The sequence below is a fragment of the Pelophylax lessonae genome (assembly GCF_965119305.1).
Source record: "Pelophylax lessonae genome assembly, chromosome: 5".
NCBI classification, from domain to species: domain Eukaryota; kingdom Metazoa; phylum Chordata; class Amphibia; order Anura; family Ranidae; genus Pelophylax; species Pelophylax lessonae.
Window position 1 is genome coordinate 430,786,919 of NC_138772.1, and position 25,290 is coordinate 430,812,208.

General features: G+C 46.4%; 1 protein-coding gene across 1 annotated transcript in view; it reads right to left on the reverse strand.

The window, feature by feature from the left end:
• The window catches only part of NSMAF (neutral sphingomyelinase activation associated factor), a 162,734-nt gene that overhangs the window by 116,954 nt on the left and 20,490 nt on the right, over nucleotides 1–25,290 (reverse strand). Inside the window, exon 2 of the mRNA XM_082257287.1 lies at nucleotides 8,145–8,234. Coding sequence (XP_082113413.1) covers nucleotides 8,145–8,234 — 90 coding nt within the window. The remainder of the gene's footprint in view (nucleotides 1–8,144; nucleotides 8,235–25,290) is intronic.

Below are 25,290 nucleotides of genomic sequence, written 5' to 3' on the forward strand. Positions count from 1 at the left end.
GCCCATAGGTAAGATGGCGGACCGCGCGAAAAAACACAGCTGCGGTCGCCACATAACCAAAAACGTCTGCACCCCCAACAATGCACCTAAGTGACACAGTGACATGGACCCCCGGGCAACATTACAGTATCTGCACAAGCGATCCCCACCGGGATCGCACAGGGAGTCACACAGGCACAGACATGGGGAACACACAGCAACACAGACTGCCACCCCAGACAGAGACCCCACACAGAAGTACTTACCTGTACCAGATGGCGTGGGGAGCCTCTATGCACGGAAAACCTCTGTCCTCATCTGACAGGGAGTACCGTGAGCCAGGGACATGACGCTGCAGCACCGCAGACGAGTCCCGTGAGGTAGCCACCTCACGGCTGCATCCCTATAGCGAACAGGGATGGGTCGTTCGTAATGCCAGGGCGAACCATGGCTGAACGCTCGATGGCGGACTGGGGGGTCCATCTGACCCTCTGTGCCCTGGAAAAATAAACAGCTAGTAAAGTAAGAGAAAAAACTGACATTTCCAAAGAAAATCAAATAAAAGATTAGGAAGGCTGAGACTGAAGCCCCAGCACAAGGGAAGCCTGACTATTCCTGACGCTAGGCAGATTAAAACTGAGTTGGGAGTGGTGATGCAGGGGGGGTATTGACCAGATGGGACAGCCCCCATGGGTGTGTATATGCTAATGCCTTTTGACTAAGTCTATATGCCTAGCTATTCCTGCGGATGGGAAGTCAATACCCAACAGTGATGACTTAGAGGTGGCGACGACTGTTGGAGGACGTAAGAGAAATTTTGATTTTTACATTTTTTTTGGGGGGGGGGAATTTCATATAAAAAAAATGTGAAAAATATTGTTATTTTTGCAAAATTGTCGCTCGCATGATCAAAGATCGCACAGATGATCAAATACCACTGATCAAATACCACCAAAAGAAAGCTCTGTTTGTGGGAAAAAAAGGACGTCAAATTCGTTTAGGCACAGCGTCGCACGACCGCGCAATTGTCCGTTAAAGTCACGCAGTGCCGAATCTCAAAATACCCCCTGGTCAGAAAGGGGATAAAATCTTCCGGGGCTTAAGTGGTTAAAAAAAAGCTGCTCTTAGAGGAGTTTTGTGTTTTGCCTGTAGAAGCAACTAAAGTTCTCCTATGTGTCCATGCACATTAGGTAGTCTAGAAGTATTTTTTTAAGCTCAGCGTTTAGAGGCAGAAATAAAAGCTCTTCTGTTTTGCGTTTTTGAGAGCGTCTGGCAGAAAAAAAAAAATGCTAAACACTCAAAGTTTGCATTTTTTTCTGCCAAGAGCAGTGATGTTTTTTTTAAGCTAGTGTGCATGGAGCCTCAGAGGAAAATCAAGATTTAACCTCCCGGCCCTTTAAGAAGTTTTGGATGCCGGGAGGTGGGGCAGGCTTATGATCATGTGACTGCCGTGATTGGCTGTCACAGCAGTCACATGAACAGTAAGCTCTAACTCGCAATTAGCGATCCAGAGTTTTTAGTTCGCTCCCGGTAACGGTGGTGGGAGCACACTCGGCACAGCACTAATTCATGAAAATATGCAGCCACTTGACGCCAATGCCCACCCCCCGAAAAGGCTGCATATCTGCGTGCGACCGGTACCATGGAGTTAATTATGCATTTAAACGTGTGTGTACTAAACAAAAAGAAATGGGGGTAATACTTGGCTTATCCAACACAATGTATATGTTTCATCTGGTGTTTCCAGTATAACGATGTTGTGTCCACTCGGTTATACAATTTAGGGCTCTTTCACACGGGCGGTCCGATCAGATCCGCCTGTCAGTTTTTTAGGCGGATCTGATCGGATCCTCCATGCAGCTCTATGGGGCAGCGGGTGTCAGCGGAGGTCACCTCCGCTGACACCCGCTGCCATCCGCATCCGATCCTGTGCTGAAATCTGGACGGATGGAAACCCTATTTTTCCATCCGTTCAGTAATCGGAGCGGAGCGGATCTGATGAGAGCGGACAAGCGGTCCGCTCTCCTCCGATCCCCCATAGAGGGCAGCGGGTGCTGAGACACCTCCCTCTCCGCTCTGCAAGCGGAGACGGAGCTGTCATCCGCCCGGCTCAGCGGGGATCGCGGATCAATCCCCGCTGAGCAACACGGATCCGCCTGCGGAGGCGGACCGTGTGAAAGAGCCCTTAATTTGTTACCATTACTGAAAATTACCTAATACCCATCTTTCCTTAATATGAATAAATAAAAAAAAAATAGCTGGAATAGCTAGGTCTCACAAGTATCTAGGTCCACCTTGATAAGGTCATCATTACAAGGGTACTCTACCTGCTGGGTTCTTCCTGCATTTTATTTGACTTAGAATTTAGCAGAATCAGTGAAACTATCACAGCTGCCGTACTTGGGAAATCTAAGCAGGCGAAGCAAATATTTTTAGGCCCCAAACAAAAGTTGTATATGGAATAAATGAGCCATGGAGAGGGCCAGAGAACAGAGATGAATAGCAATATAATGCCTGTAAATGAAGTTAGATAAATAGGTTAAACCTCATTTAACTAAATGTGACTTGACCTTGTGTTGAGATTTATTCTTTATCATATAGGGAACATATGACTAGGTTACTGAGGTTGTAAGAAGTTGATTAGAGAGCATGTAATCCATTCTAATTTGTATTTGATGAGAAATCACAAGGTTGTTTTGGTTCCTTGCTATCAATGGTGCTTGGTTGTGGTTTTTCAGTTCTCTTCACAGACTAACATGTGAGTTAACTAGTATAATTCTCCATAAATGTTTTTAGGTGCCAGAATCCAATTTAGGAAGGTGTCTAAGAACCATTTTCTTCAGTACAAACTTATTGCACCCTCGCTTCTTACACACCATGAAAAGTATTTCAGTAGGATTCTGTCACCTGTGTCCTATTAGGATTCTCTTAAGTACGCATATTAAACCATTAAAACTGAAAAAGTGTAGCTCAGTATAGACAGGGTTCAAATGGTCTCTTAAAAGCGGAGTTCCACCCAAAAGTCATTTTTTTGGAGAGGAGGGGGAGCGGCTCGAGCAGCGATTCTCCTCTCCCCCTCCTTCTCTGCAATCTTCTGGGATTCGTCACCGGTCCCAGAAGATTGCCCGTCAACTCAGAACGCGCAGCGCGACTCACGCATGCGCAGTGTGCACCTGGCTGTGAAGCCGCAAGCGGTCACAGCCGGGTGCCCACAGTAGTAACGCTGGTGCCGTGGGGAGAAGAGGAAGAGAACCGAGGCTCCCGCTGGCCGCATCACTTGACCGTGGGGACAGGTGAGTGCGTGTTTATTAAAAGTCGGCAGCTACACTTTTTTGTATATATATTTTTTTATAATTTATTTTTCATTCAGTTGATATTTTTGGGCACATTAAAATCCCCATTTTCTTTGCCTACAGGGTCTTCCCTGCTAGACTTGGTCTACTGTTTGTATTCAATGTACAGGGGATTGTACTGGTACTCTTTTTGATAGATACATACTCTCCACCTTATTTCCATGAATTCACAGATATATTGCTCTATACTGAAAGAGAAGATGCTACCATTCCTCCGTGCCCTTGGTCATCGTGCACTTTTCCAACATGACAATAATCCAAAACACACATCTAAGGCCATTGTTGCCTTTCTGAAGAACTTGGTTCCTCTTAATGGATGACTGGAGATCAGATAGAGAAATCACCACGAAGTCACAGTGGGATAGGTGAATTTCCTACTCACCAGATGAAGTTGATCTTGCTTGCCTTATAGCAACAAGATCAAATTAGGCTTGAATGGCTCACCATAGCCAGGTAAACTATATTCATTAAGTGGCAATCCAACTGATTCCTTACTTCATACAGGTTGTGGATGGCCTTGCATACCCTTGGTAATAATACAAGAAGGAAACCAGACTCCTCATAGTGAATTCCGTTTGAAGGCAGTGTATGGAATATAGTTAGTTATACAGTGGTATTCCCGCTATAACGTCTGAAACTGATTCGAAAAAACATAGCACGCAGCCACTTCCAGCTTGCGTTCCAACTTACACCTGCGGATGTCACCGCGTGCGTTTCAATCTAACTCGTTTCCCCATTAGAAATAACTTCTTCAGAGAGGACGTCTACTTGTTGCTATAAGGCAAGCAAGATCAACTTCATCTGGTGAATAGGAAATTCACCTATCCCACTATCACTTCTTGGTGATTTTCTATCTGATCTCCAGTCATCCATTAAGAGGAACATGGGTGGATGACCTACTTGTTTCCTACTTTTGAGCACAAGAATCACTTTGTACACATTTAAGCACTTTATTATAACTACACGGACACTATCCAGCACTTTATAATATATGTTCATGGTTTTAGTCCATGAGTATATGAACTATTGATTTGCACTTTATTGTCATGGATTGTTTACATGCATTATGCACATTATTCAATGAATTGCAATTTTTAGCATATGTATAATGCACATTTTATTTTTTTATTTATTTCAATCAGTATTACATCACATTTTTTTTTATATAGCAAGCGCTATGGTAAGTGTGTATTAGTCACACATGATTTCATACACCTAGCATATGTCCACAGCAGCTGCTCACTATAACTTTTTTATATAAACATTACTTTATCTATTCATTTACGTGAGTGAAATACACTTCCTTTTCATAAAACCCAGTTTTGTCAAAATTTTGGAAATTGTTGAGATATTAAAATCTTACTTTTCAAAAGGGGTGTGCTCATTAATGCTGAACACTATATATTATATAGAATATAATTCCTGATATGTACCTGCTGTACCATGTACAGTGGGTACGGAAAGTATTCAGACCCCCTTAAATTTTTCACTCTTTGTTATATTGCAGCCATTTGCTAAAATCATTTAAGTTCATTGTCCTTCCTCATGAATGTACACATAGCACCCCATACTGACAGAAAAACACAGAATTGTTGACATTGTTGCAGATTTATTAAAAAAGAAAAACTGAAATATCACATGGTCCTAAGTATTCAGACCCTTTGCTCAGTATTTAGTAGAAGCCCCCTTTTGATCTAATACAGCCAGGAGTCTTTTTGGGAAAGATGCAACAAGTCTTTCACACCTGGATTTGGGGATCCTCTGCCATTCCTCCTTGCAGATCCTCTCCAGTTCTGTCAGGTTGGATGGTAAACGTTGGTGGACAGCCATTTTTAGGTCTCTCCAGAGATGCTCAATTGGGTTTAAGTCAGGGCTCTGGCTGGGCCATTCAAGAACAGTCACGGAGTTGTTGTGAAGCCACTCCTTCGTTATTTTAGCTGTGTGCTTAGGGTCATTGTCTTGTTGGAAGGTAAACCTTCGGCCCAGTCTGAGGTCCAGAGCACTCTGGAGAAGGTTTTTGTCCAGGATATCCCTGTACTTGGCCGCATTCATCTTTCCCTCGATTGCAACCAGTCGTCCTGTCCCTGCAGCTGAAAAACATCCCCACAGCATGATGCTGCCACCACCATGCTTCACTGTTGGGACTGTATTGGACAGGTGATGAGCAGTGCCTGGTTTTCTCCACACATACCGCTTAGAATTAAGGCCAAAAAGTTCTATTTTGGTCTCATCAGACCAGATAATCTTATTTCTCACCATCTTGGAGTCCTTCAGGTGTTTTTTAGCAAACTCCATGCGGGCTTTCATGTGTCTTACACTGAGGAGAGGCTTCCGTCGGGCCACTCTGCCATAAAGCCCCGACTGGTGGAGGGCTGCAGTGATGGTTGACTTTCTACAACTTTCTCCCATCTCCTGACTGCATCTCTGGAGCTCAGCCACAGTGATCTTTGGGTTCTTCTTTACCTCTCTCACCAAGGCTCTTCTCCCCCGATAGCTCAGTTTGGCTGGACAGCCAGCTCTAGGAAGGGTTCTGGTCGTCCCAAACGTCTTCCATTTGAGGATTATGGAGGCCACTGTCCTCTTAGGAACCTTAAGTGCAGCAGAAATCTTTTTGTAACCTTGGCCAGATCTGTGCCTTACCACAATTCTGTCTCTGAGCTCTTCAGGCAGTTCCTTTGACCTCATGATTCTCATTTGCTCTGACATGCATTGTGATCTGGAAGGTCTTATATAGACAAGTGTGTGGCTTTCCTAATCAAGTCCAATCAGTATAATCAAACACAGCTGGACTCAAATGAAGGTGTAGAACCATCTCAAGGATGATCAGAAGAAATGGAAAGCACCTGAGTTAAATATATGAGTGTCACAGCAAAGGGTCTGAATACTTAGGACCGTGTGATATTTCAGTTTTTCTTTTTTAATAAATCTGCAACAATGTCAACAATTCTGTGTTTTTCTGTCAGTATGGGGTGCTATGTGTACATTCATGAGGAAGAAGAATGAACCTAAATGATTTTAGCAAATGGCTGCAATATAACAAAGAGTGAAAAATTTAAGGGTGTCTGAATACTTTTCGTACCCACTGTACTTCTATGAAAAAGTATCTTGCTCTCTTTGTATTGCTTCCTTTGTGTGAAATCCCTGGTGATCCCACCAACAGTCACTCTGGTTTCCTATTAAAAACTGACCACACTAGGCACGAGAGCACAGCGTAGTCAGCAATCAGCAGATCACTGGTGCCATGCAGGTCTCCTGCAGATCGGTCAGTATATCGGTGTCCCGAACATCCTGTACAGGCAAGCAACTACACTGACAAGACCGCACTGTGGTAGTTCATTGAGATCTACAAGCCAACAACCACAAAAAGGATGTTGAGGCTTGTAGTTCATTCACACACACAGTCCCGCACAGCCATGCCAATTTTAAAAAGTGATGGGAAGTATAGGAAATTTCTTTCCGTACTCCTGCCGTGGGTAGGGGGTGGGGGCAGCAGCTGCAGAATTGGGAACATGTTACATGTTCCACCCTAAAAAACAGGTGGGACATGTAACATGTTCTCAAAGGTGAACTTATCCTTTAACCACTTGCTGACCAGCCACCATACTTATACTGCAGCAGGTCGGCTCTTTCCCGCGAAATGATGTACCTGTACGCCGCTTCGTAAAACAGCTAGTGGGGCACACAAGCGCCGATTGGCCACAGGGAGAGCCAATCAGTGAGTCTGGCGGCCGTGATGTCCGACGGCACCTGCGATCGCTCCCTGTGAAGACAGAACGGCGGTCTACCGATGAAAACATGGCAGACCACTGTTCTGTCAGTAATGAACACAGGGATCCTGTGTTCCTCCTATTTAGGAACACATGTCTCTGTGTTCATCCAGCAAGTCCATCCGCCACACAGTTAGAAAGCACCCTCTAGGGACACATTTAACCTTTTGATCGCCCCTGAGTTAACCCCTTCCCTGCCAGTGTCATTAGTACAGTAACAGTGCATATTTTTAGCACTGATTACTCTAGTAATGTCACTGGTCCCCCCAAAAGTGTTAAAAATGTCAGTTAGGGGTCAAATCTGTCCGCCGCAATGTCGCAATCCTGCTAAAAAAAAAAAAAAAAAAAAAAAAAAATCGCTGATCGCTGCCATTACTAGTAAAAAATAAAATAAAAAAAAACGGACATAAACCTTTCCCCTAGTTTGTAGCTGCGATAACTTTTGCGCAAACCAATCAATATACACTTATTGGGATTTTTTTTACCAAAATATGTAGCAGAATTTATATTGGCTTAAAATGATGAAAAAATTATTTTTTTTATTGGAAATGTTTTATAGCAGAAAGTAAAAAATGTAGATTTTTTTTTTTTCAGAATTGTCGCACTTTTTTGTTTATAGGGCAAAAAATAAAAATTGCAGAGGTGATCAAATAACACCAAAAGAAAGCTCTATTTGTGGGAAAAAAAGGACATCAATTTTATTTGGGTACAGCATTGCACAACCGCGCAATTGTCAGTTAAAGTAATGCAGTTCCGTATCGCAAAAAATGGCCTTGGCATTAAGGGGGTAAAACCTTCTGGTCCAGAAGTGGTTAGGCATCCATCTATATCTATCTATGCCAATTCATTGGTGCCCAGAGAGGTAGTGAGCTATGAAGACTGAAATAAATAACTACTGCCAACAGCCTCTGGGTACATTAGCAGTAGATATCTGGGTGTATATACAGGGTTATCAAATGACTGTAGAATGACCCAGCTAATGCAAAACTCCAAGGATCATCTGCCATCTTAATAATTGCTTAAGTAAATGCAAATTTGTTTTTACCTTTCTGATGAATTCAATCCTCTAGAGATCTGGTGGGCTATGTGTTGCTCGAAAAAATATTCTTCCAAATCCAACAGCAACAGAGAAAACCTGTATGAACAAGCAAACAACGTAAGTACTAGATCATAATTTATCTTTGTTTCCACTACAGGCTAGGTTCATATCTGTGCGGGTATGCATGCAAATCGCATGACTGACTTACACTTCCCACAAAATGTGCCGTTTTTAACAACATGGGGGTGTCTTAACTTTTAATGACACCCCCCACGCACTGAAAAACACGGTTCATTTTCCCTCCCAAAGAAACGCATGGTGCCGCATTTAAAAAAGAAAGGTTCGGGGACCGACGGTAAAGCAGTCTAATTTCATGTCCTTGTAACTTTCTGCGGGCTAAACCGAAATCACAAACAAGGTTATCTACCAGTTGTATTCTGTAAGCTAGAAAACAACACCCATCTAAGTAATGGAGAGGAGGAGAGGGGAAGTGTTTGAAATCCAACTTCGGAAAGCAGCACAAGCTGCTGAAAAAAGAAAACAAATGCAGCTACCACAGATTTAAAGTTACACTAAACAATACCAATCTTCTCCAAAAATAATCCACAGATTTAAAGTTACACTAAACAATACCTATATTTTTCAAAAATAATCCATACATCCAAACCTATGCAAAAATATTCCGTACACATCCACTAATGTGCCAATAATCTCTTTTTCATGAAACCATTTCTTGCTGTGTTTTTCTGCCCCCTTATTACACCATCTGTGAAACTCACCCCCGTTTGTTTGGAATGAGCAGTGCACATTAGTTGTGATCATGTGCACTGCTCTATGCACATTACAAATCCCACAAGTGACCTTTCATTATGTTCTATTCAAATAGCGGCTCTGTGACGATAGTTTGTGTCACAACCCACTACAGCGGAAAAAAAGTACTACATGCAAGTACTACTGCAACACAGTGGCGGAGCTTTTCTTCAGCGGGAATGGGGGGGAACGCAGTTCCGGTAACTTCAGCACTGAATGTATGTAATAGCAAAGGGTGTGGGGTTTGCTGGAGGTTCTACTGGTGCTGGCTGCTGGGGATCTAGTTTTGTGTGAGACTCTATTGTTGGGGGATTTTACATTTGCTGGTAAGGATCTACTGTTGAGGGAGAGGTCTATCGATGCCAGCTGCATGAGGATCTATTGATGCTGGCTGATGGGCGATCTGTTGTTCCTGTTGTGACGGATATTTTGTTTCTGGTGTTTTACTTTGGGTGGCCATTGTTGTCTGGGGGGGGGATCTATTGTTGCTGGGGTGGGATCTGTTATGTGAGGTCTATTGCTGCTGGGGTGGAGTCAATTGTTGTGTGGGGGGATCTATTATTGCCGGGGGTGGGTGGTCTATTATTCCATACAGGCAATGGAGCACCACAAAATGATACTTGGTTCTGTCTCTAAAAGGGGAAGTGACAAGGGATGACTTAGATAAGGGGGGGGGGGGGGGGGGGAGTCCTGCACCTATTCTCTGAGAAAAAAAGCCCTGAACAGTGGTGTAATCTGTCCTAATAGTGAAGCAGGCCTTTTGCCTGGTCTTGCACCGGGACTGTGCAATGCAAGGCTGCTCAGCACAGTCCCTGCACAGCTGGTGTGAATGAGCCCCAAATGGCCAACATTACAAATCTCTTCACATGTAAAAACAGTAAGGCCCCTTTCACACGGGCTTTCCGATCAGGTCCGTCTGTCTTTTTCAGGCAGACTTGATCGGATGCTCCATGCACCCCTGTGGAGCAGCAGATATCAGCGGTGACATCTCCGCAGACACCCGCTGCTACCCGATCCGATCCTGTCCGTGAAATCCAGACAGATAATAACCCTATCTTCCATCCGTCTGGAGGATCAGATCGGATGACAACAGACAGGTGGTCCGTTTTCATCCGATCTCCCATAGAGGAGAGCGGAGACGGAGCTGTCATCCGCCTGCTCTGCGGGGATCGGTGGATCAATCCCCGCTGAGCAAAACGGAGTCCGCCGGGCGGAAAGCCCGTGTGAAAGGACCCAAAACCTTTATATGCACTCCAGGGTCAGCCAGACCAGCTTCTCATTAAAATATTTTATTGTTTACTAAGAACTGTTAAAGTGGAGTTCCACCCTAAATTTATACTTACCTCCATCTTCTCGCTCCGGGTCACCTGAAAAACAAATGGATAATCGCAATTTTTTTTTTTTTTACTTACCTCGTATAGAAGAAAATATACTTACCTTACTTCCTTCTTCCTCCCCTTGGCGGCCACGGCCCGTCGTCACTTCCTGGCTTTGCAATGATTCCTGGGAGCTGAACGTCATCGCTCCCAGGAATCAATGCGCCTGCACCGGCCCCGACGTCAGTTCCGGGGCGCGCGTGTCATTCCCTTCTAAACAGCTTCTGGGCATGCCCAGAAGCTGTGGAGGGATGACGCGCGCGCACCGGAAGTGACGGCGGGGCCGATGCAGTGCATCGTGAGACCGAAGAAGACGGAAGAGGACGCAGAAGAGGATCGCGCTGGCTTCAAGCTGCCCACACCTGAGATGGCAGCGCTGGACAATACTTTTTCAAGGTAAGTATTTCTTAAAAGGTAAGTGCAACCCGGGACAGATCAGAGGCTAGCCATTGTGGAATGTACTAGCCCTGACTGTCCCGAGGGTATTTTTATTAAAAAAAGTATAACCAGGGTGGAACTCCGCTTTAACTTCTAAACCACTATGATGTAACTAAATCGCCAGCCTTAAAAATAATACAGGTTTCATTTTTTTTTTTTTATTCACATTCATTCATTTCATAAAATATTTATGTCATAATTTAAGACTTTTATCTCCTAAGAGGGATCTATGCTGTAGAGTCATTTTTCGATTCTCCCCCCTATATTTGCCTAAACTTGTAAACATGAGTTTTAAAGAATAAGGTCACCTTTCGTAATAGGTTACATCCATATTAAGGGTGTAATATGTAACATATTACAAATAGACTGGCCCCACCACCTCCCTGATCCCCGTTGTGACAACTAGCGGGGTACTTTTCCTCCTCCCTAGCAGTCAGAATTTGAAAAAAACATGGTCGAGTGGGGCTCTGCCCACCCGGCTGCGTCACTGATTGACAGGGCTCTGCGCATGGTAAACTACAAGGTCTAGCAGCCTTTGCGGATGTCGGCTTGTAGTTTTCAATGAACTACCACAGTGCTGCGGAGTGCCGTGGTAGTTTATTCATGCTTCCTGTCAGATTCTATCTGCTTGTCCGTACAAGATGAAGCAAATACAATGTAAGATCTGCTGGAGACCTCCATGGCACCAACGATCTGCTGTTCCCTGGTGCAACACTTTACAGGCTCCAAAAAAGGATAAAAAATAAATGCACATTTTTTTACCTGCAAAAAAATGTGCATTTATTATTTTTTTCCAAAAAGTTAATTTATTTTGTAAGGTCCAGTCTAAAAGGAACTGCAGGCAACAGGCAAATACATAGTTCAAATGTATTTAAATAGTGTGGCAATTTATGCAGCACTTTACATATATATTGTACATTCACATCAGTCCCTGCCCTCAAGAAGCTTACAATCTAATATCCCTAACTCACATTCATACATGCACAGAATGTGAATTAGGGACCTTCTACTGTAAGCTACTTGAGGGCAGGGACTGATGTGAATGTACAATATACAGTATATGTAAAGAGATGCATAAATTGTTAAGCTATATAAAAACCTGTAAATGTAATAAATAACTTTAACTATGTATTTGCCTGTTGCCTGCAGTTTCTTTTAGACGGGAACTTTCGTTTACAGGAAAAGTTTACTTTTTGGGAAAAAATGATAAATGCGGATTTTATTTGCAGGTAAAAAAAAAAAAAAAAATATATAGGATTTTTGTACTCACCATAAAATCCTTTTCTCTGAGTTCATTGACAGACACAGCTCCATATTTGTCACCATAGGGTTATGCTGCCCTCTACAGGAGTAGGACTAAGCAGACAACGCGAAAGCTTGGCTACGCCCTGTGGGCCGTTACCAGCTGGCATAACCCCCCTCTCTTCTTAGAAATACTCAGTTTTGTAACAAGCAGTAACAGAAGCATAAAAACTCCTTAGGGCTCTTTCACACACTGTGTACATCATACGGACTCCGCTTTTTTCAGCGGGGGATCGATCCGCCAATCCCCAGCTGAGCAGAAGGATGACAGCTGTGTCTCCACGCTGTGTGTGGAGACACAGCTGTCAGTTCCCCATGCATCTCTATGGGGGAAATCGGATGGGAACGGACCGTCGGTCCGTTCTCATCTGATCCCATCCGCTGGACGGATGGAAAATAGGGTTTCCATCCGTCCAGATTTGACGGATCGGATGTCAGCGGACATGTCTCCGCTGACATCCCATGCCCCATAGGAATGCATAGGGGGACCGTTCAGATCCGCCAAAAAAACCAACAGGAGGATCTGAACGGTCCACCTGTGTGAAACGGGCCTTAGAGGGGTGGCTGCTGTGTCTGTCAATGAACTCAGAGATAAGGATTTTACGGTGGAGTACAAAAATCCTATTTTTCACCATAGGGACGTCCCAAAGCGAATATGAGGGGTGCGAATACCAAACCCAAGGCTAAACAAAAACCAATCCAGATAATAGTAGCTCAACTAGAACAACAGGAGCCCAACCTGAAAATACACCCTCAAGAGGGAAAAACAGACCCTCTAAATCGTAGCTCGCAAAACTTTGCGGCCAAAGGAGGCAATCGCAGATGCCAAAACATCCATGTTGTAAAACTTCAAAAAAGTATGCACTGACGACCAAGTGGCCGCCATGCACACCTGTGCCACTGATGCCTGATGACAGAAAACCCAAGCAGCACTAAGTGCCCAAGTAGAATGTACCAGCACAGGGAAGGGGGGCACCCGACCCGTAAGCGAATAAGCCTTTGTCACCGCCTGTCTGATCCATCTGGAAAAGGAAGCAGAGGAAGCAGGAATCTCCTTCTGCGGCCCGTCCGTAATCACAAAGAGTGAGTTTGATCCCCGAAGGGACTCAGTGGCTGCCAAATAGCTTGAACATCATCCAGAGTGTAAAAGGAAAATACCCTGGGATGAGCCGGCCTGGGACACAAGGACGAGAGCACAATGTCCTCATTAAAATGGAGATCAGAGACAACCCTTGGGAGGAATGACGGCCGTGGTCACAGGACAACCTTATCCCAGTGAACCACCAGATAGAGAAAATGACAAGACAAAGCCGCCAACTCCAACACCCTGGGAGCAGAGGCGATAGCCACCATAAAAGCCACCTTTTGTGACAGCTTAAGGAAAGAGATCTTCCATATGTTTTCAAGGGGAGAATTTGAAGAACCAACAGAACCAGGTTCAAATCCCATGGTGACAGAGGAGAACTTACAGGCGGAGTAAAAAGATGAACCCCCTAAAAGGTATGTATGCTCTAATAAATGGGAAGTCAAAAGGTCTTTGAAAAATAGACTGCCGAGGCAGACACTTGGCCTTTCACTGTGTTCAAGGCCAGTTCCTGATTCAACCCCGTTGAAGAAAGGCCAGAATCGGAGCCACCAAAAAGGAACAAGGATGGACTCCATGAACTGCACACCAGAAAAAGTACACCTTTCCACATCTGATGATAAAGCTTTTGAGATGTAGACTTCCTTGCCTTCAGCATGGTTGGAATCAACGAGCCAGACAAGCCCCTGTCCTTTAGCACCAGGCTCTTAACAGCCAGGCCCATCAAAGCCAGCGACTGTAAAACAGGATGGAAGATTGGCCCTTGAGACAACAGATCGTCCTTGAGAGGAAGTCTCCAGGGGACGTTGGCAACCAGTCGCACCAGGTCAGCGTACCAAGACCGGCAAGGCCAGTCCAGAGCCACCAGAATGACCTGAATCCCTTTGTCCTCGCTCATGGGTAGAAGTCACGAAAGAAGCAAGTCAGATGGTACCGGGTCCATGGGGCCACCAGAGCATCCGTGGCGTCTGCCAGAGGATCTCGCGACCTGGCAACAAACCTCAGCACCTTTCTGTGAAGTCAGGATGCCAACAGACCCACCTCGGGGGTGCCCTACTACAGATATATCTGATGAAAAACGTCCGGATGAAGGGACCATTCCCCCTGGTCCAACACCTGATGACTGAGGTAATCCACCTGCCAATTTTCCACGCCGGAAAAGTGCACGACGAAGAGGGCAAGAGCGATCTACCCACCGGAGAATGCCAGACACTTCCAGGGCCGCTAGCACACTCCTTGTGCCGCCCTGGTGATTCACAAAGCCACAAACGTGGCGTTGTCCGACTGAATCCGCACTGAGAGCCCTTGGAGCCGCTTTGCCCAATGATCCAGGCAAAGCCTTATTGCTCAAGGTTCCAAAACATTAACGTGCAGTCTGGACTCTTCCAGCGTCCAACAGCCCTAAGTTGAGTTCAGTCCCAGGATCCCTCCCCACCTGGACAGGCTGGCATCTGTCCTGACCACTGTCCAGTACAAAGGGGAGAAAGGACTTGCCCTGTAGCAAGGTTGGGCAGCGCAGCCACTAGACCAGATATGAACATTCTTTCTCCCCCCATCCCCCCACGGTCAGACGCAAAAGTGTCGCCCACCCCGTCCATGTCTGAGACACCCGAATGGAGGCCAAAACATGCCCCTATAAAAAGGTACCAGCCTTGCAAATTCTGCCCGCCTGTAAGCCAGAGTCCTAAAAGCCGGGGAGTCTACCTCCAGAAACCTGGTTGCCTTAGTCAACCTGGAAAATAGGGGCACCCACCGCCGGTGGAAGCGACCACTGCTTCAGAATCGACCCCTCAAGGGATACTGGACAGCAAAGCGTTTTGGGACCATCAAGGATTGTATTAGACACACCCAGCACTTATAAAACACAATTGTCAAAATAGGCTGGATAAGAGAAAACCAGAACCGTATGGGACGGTTTATGGGTGACAAACGGAACAGCAATGGCCGCAGCAGCATCGGCTGCATCCTCCAACATAAAGGACTCCTGAACTGACATAATCAATGCATCTTCCAGCGCCTCTTGTGTGGTGCAGCAGCCATGGAGTAATCATCCTCACTGTCTGACGGTTCAGGGAAACGTGGACTCGGATCCCACAAGGTGGTCCCATTCACAGCAACCGAACCAGATGCAGGATGTGATGAGACAGCAGAGGGCAGGGGGCGTATTCGCTAAGCCAACAGCTATCCTTACTCCGCACAGAGTCGGTGACTCAAGCCCCCCACAGCGAGCACCGACTGAGGCCCGCAGAACGGTGGGGCCAAAGAGAGAACCCCGCAAGGGGGTCCCCCCAAGGAGGCCTACATAGGAGGCCACAAACAGACCCCCCTAAGGGGGACCGCCCATCCCACAAAGCCACTGGGGAAGGCGGATGCCCCACAGCGGCCTGGCAGCTAAACCTGCCTGGGACCCTGTTCTCCCCTCCATAAACTGCCCTATCAGAAGGGGGGCGGCCTAGTAGGCTGCAAAGCCGCGGCCTGAATATTTGGCCATGCAGCCCGCAAAGCTGCGTCCTAAATTTTCAGCCACGTAGCCCGGTAGGCCGCGGCCTAAATTTTCGGTCGCGCGAGCATGATCCGGGGGGGGGACCCACGACCACTCAGGGAGCAGAGACAGATGTCCCGGGGTACACGGCGGTATTAGCTACCACAACTGGGGCTGCCCCAGAGAAGGTCCAGCCAGTAAGCCGTGGCCTAAATATTTGGCCTGCCCGACCGCATGGTACTCGGACCCACAGATACCGAGCCACCTGCTCCCTAGGCCCATCAGCTGTCTCAAGGGGACCCAAAAAGGCCACCCACCCCATAGAAGGCCCACAGAGGGCGACAGGGGGACAGCGGGCGTACAGGCACCAAGGCCAAGGGCACCCACAATGATAATGAAAAAAGGTGCGCGAACCAATATGAAAGTGTAAAAGCAGCACTGTGATGAAGTGAATGTGTGAAAAAAAAAAATTGTAACTGAAAATTACATATGTGAAAGAATCCAAAAAACATTGCAGAAAACAATGAGGAGTCTATTCCATCTGAAGGGGAGTGTTCCCAAGGTGATGCATGTAAGGCTCCATTTACACGGGACGCTGGAAATGGCCGTTTAGGAGCAGTTGGGCGTTTTTTTCAGAAGCCCCTGAACCCATCTACATTTTATCTTATCTGTCCATGTACACCAGGTCGTTTACAGTCATTTGCAGGCAGTTGCGTTCAGGGACTGTTTTTAGAACGCAATTATTTGCGTTCGAACGTGTGTTTCCCGGCGTTTCAAACGCACAAACGCGTCCGAACGCGTCTGAACGCAATGACCCGCGTTTAGCATTCCCGTTTTTCCATTTTAAAGGGGAATCATTTTTATGACCTCTAGGAACGCTTCTAAACGCAAACGCCCGCAAACGCTGCTAAACGCCCGCTAAACGCGTGTACAAACGCGACTGAACGGACGTTTCAAACGTCCTAAAAATTCCAGCATTCAAAGGGACTTTTAACAACGTCCCGTGTACATGGAGCCTAAAACGGACAACGACTTCTTCTGAGAATTTAACTTCTTCTGAGAGTTAACCTCAAAGGATGTTTGTAAGTGTTTTTACCATTTTTATTCAATAAACCGTGGGTAACGCACTTCCTCTTCTTTATTGTGGCCCTCCTGCTGGCAATTCTACCTGTGGAAGCCTCCAGACCCATAAAAAGATACCGAGAAGCTCCGTCCATCCATCCATCCATCCCTCTGGATATTTTATCAAGTGTGGCCGTTTGACTGGACTCCCTGGGACCACAGCATATGCTCCATTCTCTCTCCATTGTGGTAAGAGTCCATTCACATCACTGGGTGTCACCTTAAGTTTTCAGTTTTTGCACCAAGTCACGTTTTACTGCATTATTGTTTTGGTAAGGGGTTAATTCACCTATCACCAATCAAGTTGGTCCGTTTTACATGCATCACCTTGGGAACACTCTCCCCTTTCAGATGGAATAGACTCCTCATTGTTTTCTGCATTGTTTTTTGGATTTTTTCACATATGGACAATGTTTATTGTTTTATTGTTTAGTAATAGCGCACTTTTATAATTTTCAGTTACAATTTTTTTTTTTTCACACAGGGGCACCCACAGCCTGGGCACCAGCCACTCCCCCCCCCCACCATGAGCATAGGCAGACAAGCCAGCACAATGCCACCCAAGGAGGGGGGTAGGAAGAGAACCCCGGAGGGACCAACCACCCCAGGAAGTACCCGCGCCCAACACCGAAACCAGGAAAGGAGAGGAGGGGGCCCTTTACTTACCGATCCAGAGAAGCATGCGTGTAACACTCCCAAGACAGAAACCTCCTCGCCACTGAAGTGGGGGAGCTGTCGGCCAGAAGGAACGCTGCGACTCAGACCAAGAACTGGTCGTATGTGACCATGCGAGACGTTTAACTCGCGGGCCAGCCCCCGACCGACTGACCACAGAGCTACATTCTGCACTCACCTCCAACGCCTCCCGAAAACAAAGCACAGCCAACTCTTAACAAACGCCCCACAATCGCTGGTGGAGCAGTTAGGGAGCACTATAATAGACTTCTATGGGGGCAAAGCATGATGAAAGCGACATGGTGTCTACATTTTAAACTGCAAAGCAGCGCACATTTAAGTGTACAGCATTGTAAGCTAACTAATTAATTAAGCAGGCAGCACGGTGGCTAAGTGATTAGCCTGGCAGCACTAGGGTTGTTGGTTCGAATCCCAACCATAGCACTACCTGCCTGAAGTCTGCATGTCCTCCCTGTGCCTGCGTGAGTTTCCTCCGGGTACTACGGTTTCCTCCAACACTCCAAAAGCCATGCTGGTAGGTGAAAAAAATACCACACAGGAAAAAGAGGGGAGAGAAGGGTGACTTCTGTGATGCCCAGAAAACTAATTCAACAATAGTGTAAATAAAATTCAAAAATGTATTGAGATAAACATTAAAATAACACCCAAACAGACACCATGGGAGAGAACTCAAGGACATGAAACATAAAAGCATAGAAACACCACATATAATAAAGCAGTTGAAAAAAATAAATGGTAATGGATTGCCAAGCATAAAATGATTATGATCCTGATGGCATGCATCCAGAGCTCTGACATGTTTCGACTTAATCAGTCTTCCTCAGGGGGATGGCGAGTATTGGCATGACAGGAGAATCTCTAGAAAACATATATATAAGTATTTACAATCCAGTATATACTCAATTTACATGCTGGTAGGTTATCTGGCTGCTTTTTAAATTAGCCCTAGTATGTGTATGCATGAATGCGAGTTCAGCAGGTTGAGGGCAGGGACTGATGTGAATGTATAATATATATGTAAAGCGCTGCACAGATTGACAGTGCTATAGAAGTACCTGTTATAAATAAATGAGTGAAAGATGCATTGCTTGGTAGTCAGAGTGCTTTAAAATTGTGGATTTACCATTACATTTTAAAACGTGTAAACAGTATATAACTGACTTTATAGATGCTGCGGTTTAAGAGGCAGTCCTGCACACACCACTGTGGGTTCACGTAGACCTCTATTTTACATCATATTTGATTTTCTCTTTATTTGTGTTCTCAATAGTATTAGAGCTTTAAATACTCTACACTGCAAAGTATTAACGTAGAATGTATAATTATGTATGTGAAATGCAGTAAGTGCTAGCAGCACTGTGAAGAATCAACAAACAGGAGCATTTCATTTCTGGCTCCAGATCTTGTCTGTCATTACCTTTTTTCCAGTAATTGAGTACATCTCTTTATGAGCCCATCTGCTCTTCTCTTTGTAATGAACAGATCCTTTTTCATCAGGCCGAAGGTCTGTTGCTCAGCCTAAACAATGTGAGGCCCAGGTTTGTACACTATATCTGTGTTCATTTAAAGTGCTTGTAAAGGCAGGTGGGTTTTTTTTTTTTTACCTTCTTGCATTCTTTGCAGTAAGGTAAAAAACCTTCTGCATGCTGTATTAGATGTTGTTCATACTCAAAAATCGGGCATCAACTCAACTCACCGTGTTTGGAGAAGGAGGAATGCTGCCTATTACCCCAAGAACACCATCCCCACCATCAAACAGAGGTGGAAACATTATGCTTTGGGTGTGTTTTTCTGCTAAGTGGGCAGGACAACTTCTGCTAAGGGGACAGGACAACTTCACCGCATCAAAGGGACAATGGACGGGGCCATGTATCGTCAAATCTTGGGTGAGAACCTCCCTCCATCCCTCAGCCAGGGCATTGAAAATGTGACGAGGATGAATATTCCAGCATAACAACAATGACCCAAAACACAAGGCCAAGGCAACAAAGGAGTGGCTCAAGAAGAAGCACATGAAGGTCCTGGAGTGGCCTAACCAGTCTCCAGACCTTAATCCCATAGAAAATATGTGGAGGGAGCTGAAGGTTCGAGTTACTAAACGTCAGCCTTGAAACCTTAAAGTATATGTAAAGTCGTTTTTTTTTTTCTTTACTTAAAAATAACAAACATGTTATACTTACCTGCTCTGTTGCAGGGGGTTTGCACAGCACCGCCCCAACATCCTTCTTTTCTTGGGGCCCTCTTTGGCTCTCCTGGCCCCTCCCTCCTGTTGGGTGCCCCCACAGCAAGCATGTGGGCACCCAAGCCACAGCTCAGTGTGTCCATTCAGACACAAGGCTGCGGCCCAGCCCCACCCCCTTTCTATTCTCATTGGCTGACTGATTTTGACAAGCAGCAGGAGCCAATGTTGCTGTGCTGCTGTCTCAGCCAATGAGGAGTGGAGTCCCTAGACGGCCGAGATATTCCTACAACATCGCTGGAGCTAGAGGGGGCTAAGTATTAGGGGGCTGAGGGAAGCTGCTGCACACAAAAGGCTTTTTATCTTAATACATAAAATGCATTAAGATAAAAAACCTTCTGACTTTACAACCCCTTTATTGACTTGGAGAGGATTTATAAAGAGGAGTGGGATAATATCCTTCCTGAGATGTGTGCAAACCTGGTGGCCAACTACAAGAAACGTCTGACCTCTGTGATTGCCAATAAGAGTTTTGCCACCAAGTACTAAGTCCTGTTTTGCGAAGGGGTCAATACTTATTTCACTTAACCACTTTACCGCTGCTCACTAGAGCTCTACTGCGGCAAAGTGGCTCTTGTAGGTCCGACGACGTAGACCTACGTCGGCAGACACTCCCCCTACTCGGCGGCGCTCGCGCGCTGCCGGAGGCTCGCTCCCGCTGTATTCAGTCACAGCAGGAGTCGGGCCAGGGGAGGAGCAGCGGCGATCGCCGCTGCTCTTCCCCGATCGTCGGAGAATCGAGTCTGGAGATCCGCTCGCTTGTGTAAACAAAGCGGGCGGATCTCCTAAGTGACAGGCAGGGTCAGATTGCAGGTTCAGCATAGCTGAACCTGCGATCTGTCCTTGTGTCACTCAGTCACCTCCCCCCACACATGTCAGTAAGCACCAGGCATACATTAACCCCTCCCTCTCCAATAAAATTAACCCCTTCCCTGCCAGTGTCATTTTTACAGTAACAGTGCATATTTATAGCACCGATTTCTGTAGTAATGTCACTGGTACCCCCAAAAGTGTCAAAAATGTCAGTCAAGGGTCCGATCTGTCCGCCGCAATGTCGCAGTCCCGCAAAAAAAAAAAAAAAAAAAAAACACGCAGATCACCGCCATTACTCGTTAAAAAAAAAAAAAAAACACCAAAAATGACAGAAATCTTTCCCTTAGTTAGTAAACGCAATATCTTTTGCGCAATCCAATCAAAATACGCTTATTGCGATTTTTTTTACCAAAAATATGTAGCAGAAAACAAATTGGCCTAAAATGATAAAAAAAAAATTTAGATTTTTACATTTTTTTTGGGGGGGGGGGGGGGATTGCATATAAAAAAATTTGAAAAAAATGGATTTTTGTCAAATCTTACCGTAAAATCCTTTTCTCTTAGCTCATTGACAGACGTAGTCCTCGGTGATACAGCACCTTCGGGTTATGTTGCCTCCACAGGAGTAGGACTAGACAGGAAATAAAATGCTCTGGCCACACCCTAGGGGCAGTCCCCGAGGGTATATCCTCTCTCTCTCTGCCACAGCAAATCAGTTGTGTCACAAAAGCAGTGTTTAGAGAATTTAACCCAACCCAACTCAAAAACAGAGGGGCGGGTACTACGTCTGTCAATGAGCTAAGAGAAAAGGATTTTACGGTAAGATTTTACAAAAATCCATTTTTCTCTATCGCTCATTGACAGACGTAGTCCTCGGTGATACAGCACCTTCGGGAAGTCCCAGAGCAGTATCACAAATGAGGGGTGGGAAAATGGAAATCAAATCCAAATCTAGAAGGCCCAACCGGTGCCAACTAGAAGTTTACAATGCTCATCCTTAATGATGAGACTCAACAAAAAAAAAATTTTCAAACAGAAAAAAACCCTCGAGGTAGACCACCGGTCTCCTCAAATTGCGGCCTGCAAAACCTTGCGGCCAAATGAGGCATCCGCCGATGCCATGACATCAATTTTATAAAATTTTGTAAAGGTATGTACCGACGACCAGGTGGCCGCCTTACATACCTGGACCACTGACGCCTGATGGCGAAAGGCCCAGGAAGTACTGAGCGCTCGAGTGGAGTGCGCCCTAACAGGGAACGGAGGACTCTGACCCTTAATAGAATAAGCCTGTACCACCGTCTGTCTAATCCATTTGGCAATAGTCGCGGCAGATGCAGGCAACCCCTTCCTGGGGCCATCCGTGATCACAAAAAGTGAATCCGTCTTACGGAACGATTCCGTAGCCTTCAGGTATACCCTGATTGCCCGAACCACATCCAAGGAATGCAACGCATGTTCCCGATGATGATTGGGCTGAGGACACAAGGAAGGTAGTACAATATCTTCATTCAGATGAAAATCTGAAACCACCTTAGGAAGAAAGGATGGCTTAGGGTGAAGTACTACCTTATCCCTATGAATCACTAAGTATGGGGACTGGCATGATAATGCAGCCAGTTCTGACACCCTGCGAGCAGAAGTGATAGCCACCAAGAAGGCCACCTTCTGGGATAAAGTAAGCAAGGGAATCTCCCTGATGTTTTCAAAGGGAGGTTTCTGTAGAACCGACAAAACCAAATTAAGATCCCAGGGCGGTAAGGGCGCGCGGACTGGTGGAGCCAGGTGCCGCACCCCCTGGATGAAATTCCGCACCAAGGACTTGGTAGCTAAAGGTTCTGAAAGAAGATTGCTAATGCTGAAACTTGACCCTTGATGGTGTTTAAGGCTAGTTTCTGCTCAACCCCTTTTTGCAAAAAGGCCAATATTCGAGTCACCGAATAGGTACGTGGAGGAAATCCTAAAGATTTGCACCACGCGATATAAGTCTTCCATGTGTGATAATAGACCTTGCTGGAAGTCGCTTTCCTTGCTTTAATAAGGGTAGGAATGACTGAAGCTGACAACCCTCTGTCCTTCAGTACTTGGGTCTCAATGGCCAGGCCATTAAAACCAGCGACTGTAAAGCACGATGGTAGATTGGTCCTTGAGACCGCAGACACTCCCTGAGACGAAGTTCCCACGGAACGTCTGCGACTAGCATGTCCAAGTCGGCCAGGCCGGCTTGACGAGGCCATCCTAGAATTTCTAGGACCACTGGCGCTGACTGGATCTGAACCAGGCGTCCCTAGAGCTATCTGGCCCCGACCATCTGAGAAAGTCTGGTCGTCTTCTGTTCCCACACATTTATCAGACACCTGATTCCTATCAGGAACGGTGATCTTTCCTGGTTGAACCTCAGGGACCGAAGTCACCCGGCTAGAGGCTTCTTGGTCTGTCTGGTCAACCAGATCCGATTCCTGTGGGGAATTGAGACTAATCTTAGGAAAAGGTAAAGGAAAAGATCTATTCAGGGAACGGTGACTACCGCTCCCTGTAGTACTTAAATGTTGGAAGGGAAGAATCGCACCAGTAGTAGTAGTCGATGCTCGATCTAAAGTCCTGAATACCGGTGAAAACGTCCCCCCACCCTCAACCCGGGTGGGGGCGCACCTTCAGGCTGTGTAATCCTTTGCTTCGGGTTTGGCTGAGTCGGTCCTCTGTTTGTCCGACCAGCCTTTCTTGAACCCTCCTGGAGGAGTCTTGCCTTTCCCGCTTGTTCCAGCCGGGCGTGCGAACCCTTTATGGGCGGTAAAGAAAGGTCCTCGCTTGTTGCGAGGTCCCTTAGCTTTAGCAGCCTGTGGCAAGAAAGTGCTCTTGCCCCCAGTGGCATCCTTAATGATTTCATCTAGGGTGGCCCCAAATAGGCGATTCCCCTGAAAAGGGAGATTCGTCAAGGTCTTTTTGGAACCTAGGTCAGCTGACCATCATTTTAACCACAGCACACGTCTGAGGATTACCGCTGACATAGATGCATGCCCTAATAGGGGGGTAGCATCCAAGGCTGCGTCACAGACAAACTGTAGCCCTTGTATAATCTGTTCCATCAAATCAGATGTTCCCTGGCGGATATGTTTTCCCCTTAGGTCTTGGCGTACCAATCTCGCCCATTCCGTTAGTGTCTGGGAAACTAGATCAATAACAATTACTGGTCTAAATGCTGACCCTATCAGAGAGAAGATGGTGCGGGACTCTGCTTCCATCTTTCGATCCACCGGATCCTTAAAGGACGAAGTGTCCTCCACTGGGATAACCGTGGCTTTATTCAGCCTGGAAATAGGTGGATCCACCACTGGTGGTACCGTCCATTTCTTAATGAGGGATTCCTCAAACGGATAGCGTCTAGCAATACGCTTGGAAATAGTAAAGGTACGCTTAGAATGCTCCCATTCTCCTTTAATTTTATTACCAAAACACTTGGGTACAGGAAAAACTTTCACCGTTTTGATGGGCTTGTTAGTACCAAAGGGAATCTCTGTTTCAGTTGCCTCTGCCGGTAAAAACCTCAAGTCTTAAGGTTTCCCGCACCGCCACAACTAGTGCGTCCACCAATGCTTCTTCCTGAATTATGGCGGTAGAATGGACGTCCTCCTCACTGTCTGAGGGAGCTTTACCTGAGATAACAGCCCTTGCAGAGGGACCTGCAGCTGCAGTGACCGTCTCTGAATCTGAGTCAGAGGTGTCAGATAATATAGGGGTAGGCGGGGGTCGCTTTCTTGACCCCCGTCCCTGACAGGCCGCCTCCACCCGAGCCACCATAGACTCCAAAACTGCTGTAAATGCATCCATACTCTGTGCACCGGCGGGTCCCGTGGTCCCCTCGAGGGAAACAGGTGGGGGTATTTGTGTGGCAGGGTCCATGATTATTCCAGTAACTACCCGGAAAATACAATCCAAACTTAAATAAACGTTTTTTTTTTTTTTTTTTTTCAGACCCCCCAGCGCCACAAAAGCCCCTCAGTGTTACCTGCTAGGGATCCCTATCGATCGAGAGAGAGAGATAGACCCCCAGGCTCACCACTTGATGCTCAGAGTTCACTGCAACAGGTTACAGCGCTGTCTTCACAAACAGGAAGTCTTTTGGCTGGCTGCCCAGGAAGAAAGGAGGCGGCTCCGCCCCTCTGCACGCCTTCCGGCGCCTCCCCTAGCTCCACGAGGTGTTTGGATCACCTCAAACATGGCCACCCCCATGCTGGAGACACGAGGCTACGCCAAAATGGCGGCCTCGTGCGATCTAGCAAACAATGGCGGCGGTTTGTACCGAATAGCGGCATGACTGCAGAGCATCACAACACCTTCTCTACATGGGGATTTAGCTTGGTCGGCGGTACCGGACCCTGGCGGACCGCATGGCCGTTGGAAGGCCTGCTATTGCTGGAGACTTGACTTGGAAAGCAGTCTACATGTCCGTGGCTTCTGACTGGTAGGATACTTATATTATCACAGTAAGATTCCCATACTGCCACTGATTACAATCTTTTAACATGTTTACAATTAGATTGTCAGCTCCCAAACCAAGCCTCCTGGCTTTTTGCACATAAAAATCACACTCAAAGTAGGGGGATCTGTGCCATGTTATAGGATAGAGGGGAACTCATCCTTACCATACAGAGAGGGGCCCGCGTTCACCACAAGACCCGTCAGAGGAAAGGGGGAACATACTACTCACCATACCGGAACCAGGCGGGCACCAACTCCTGACAGTACCCCTCTCCACCGGGGCGGGAGGGCTGTCGACCAATACGGACGCC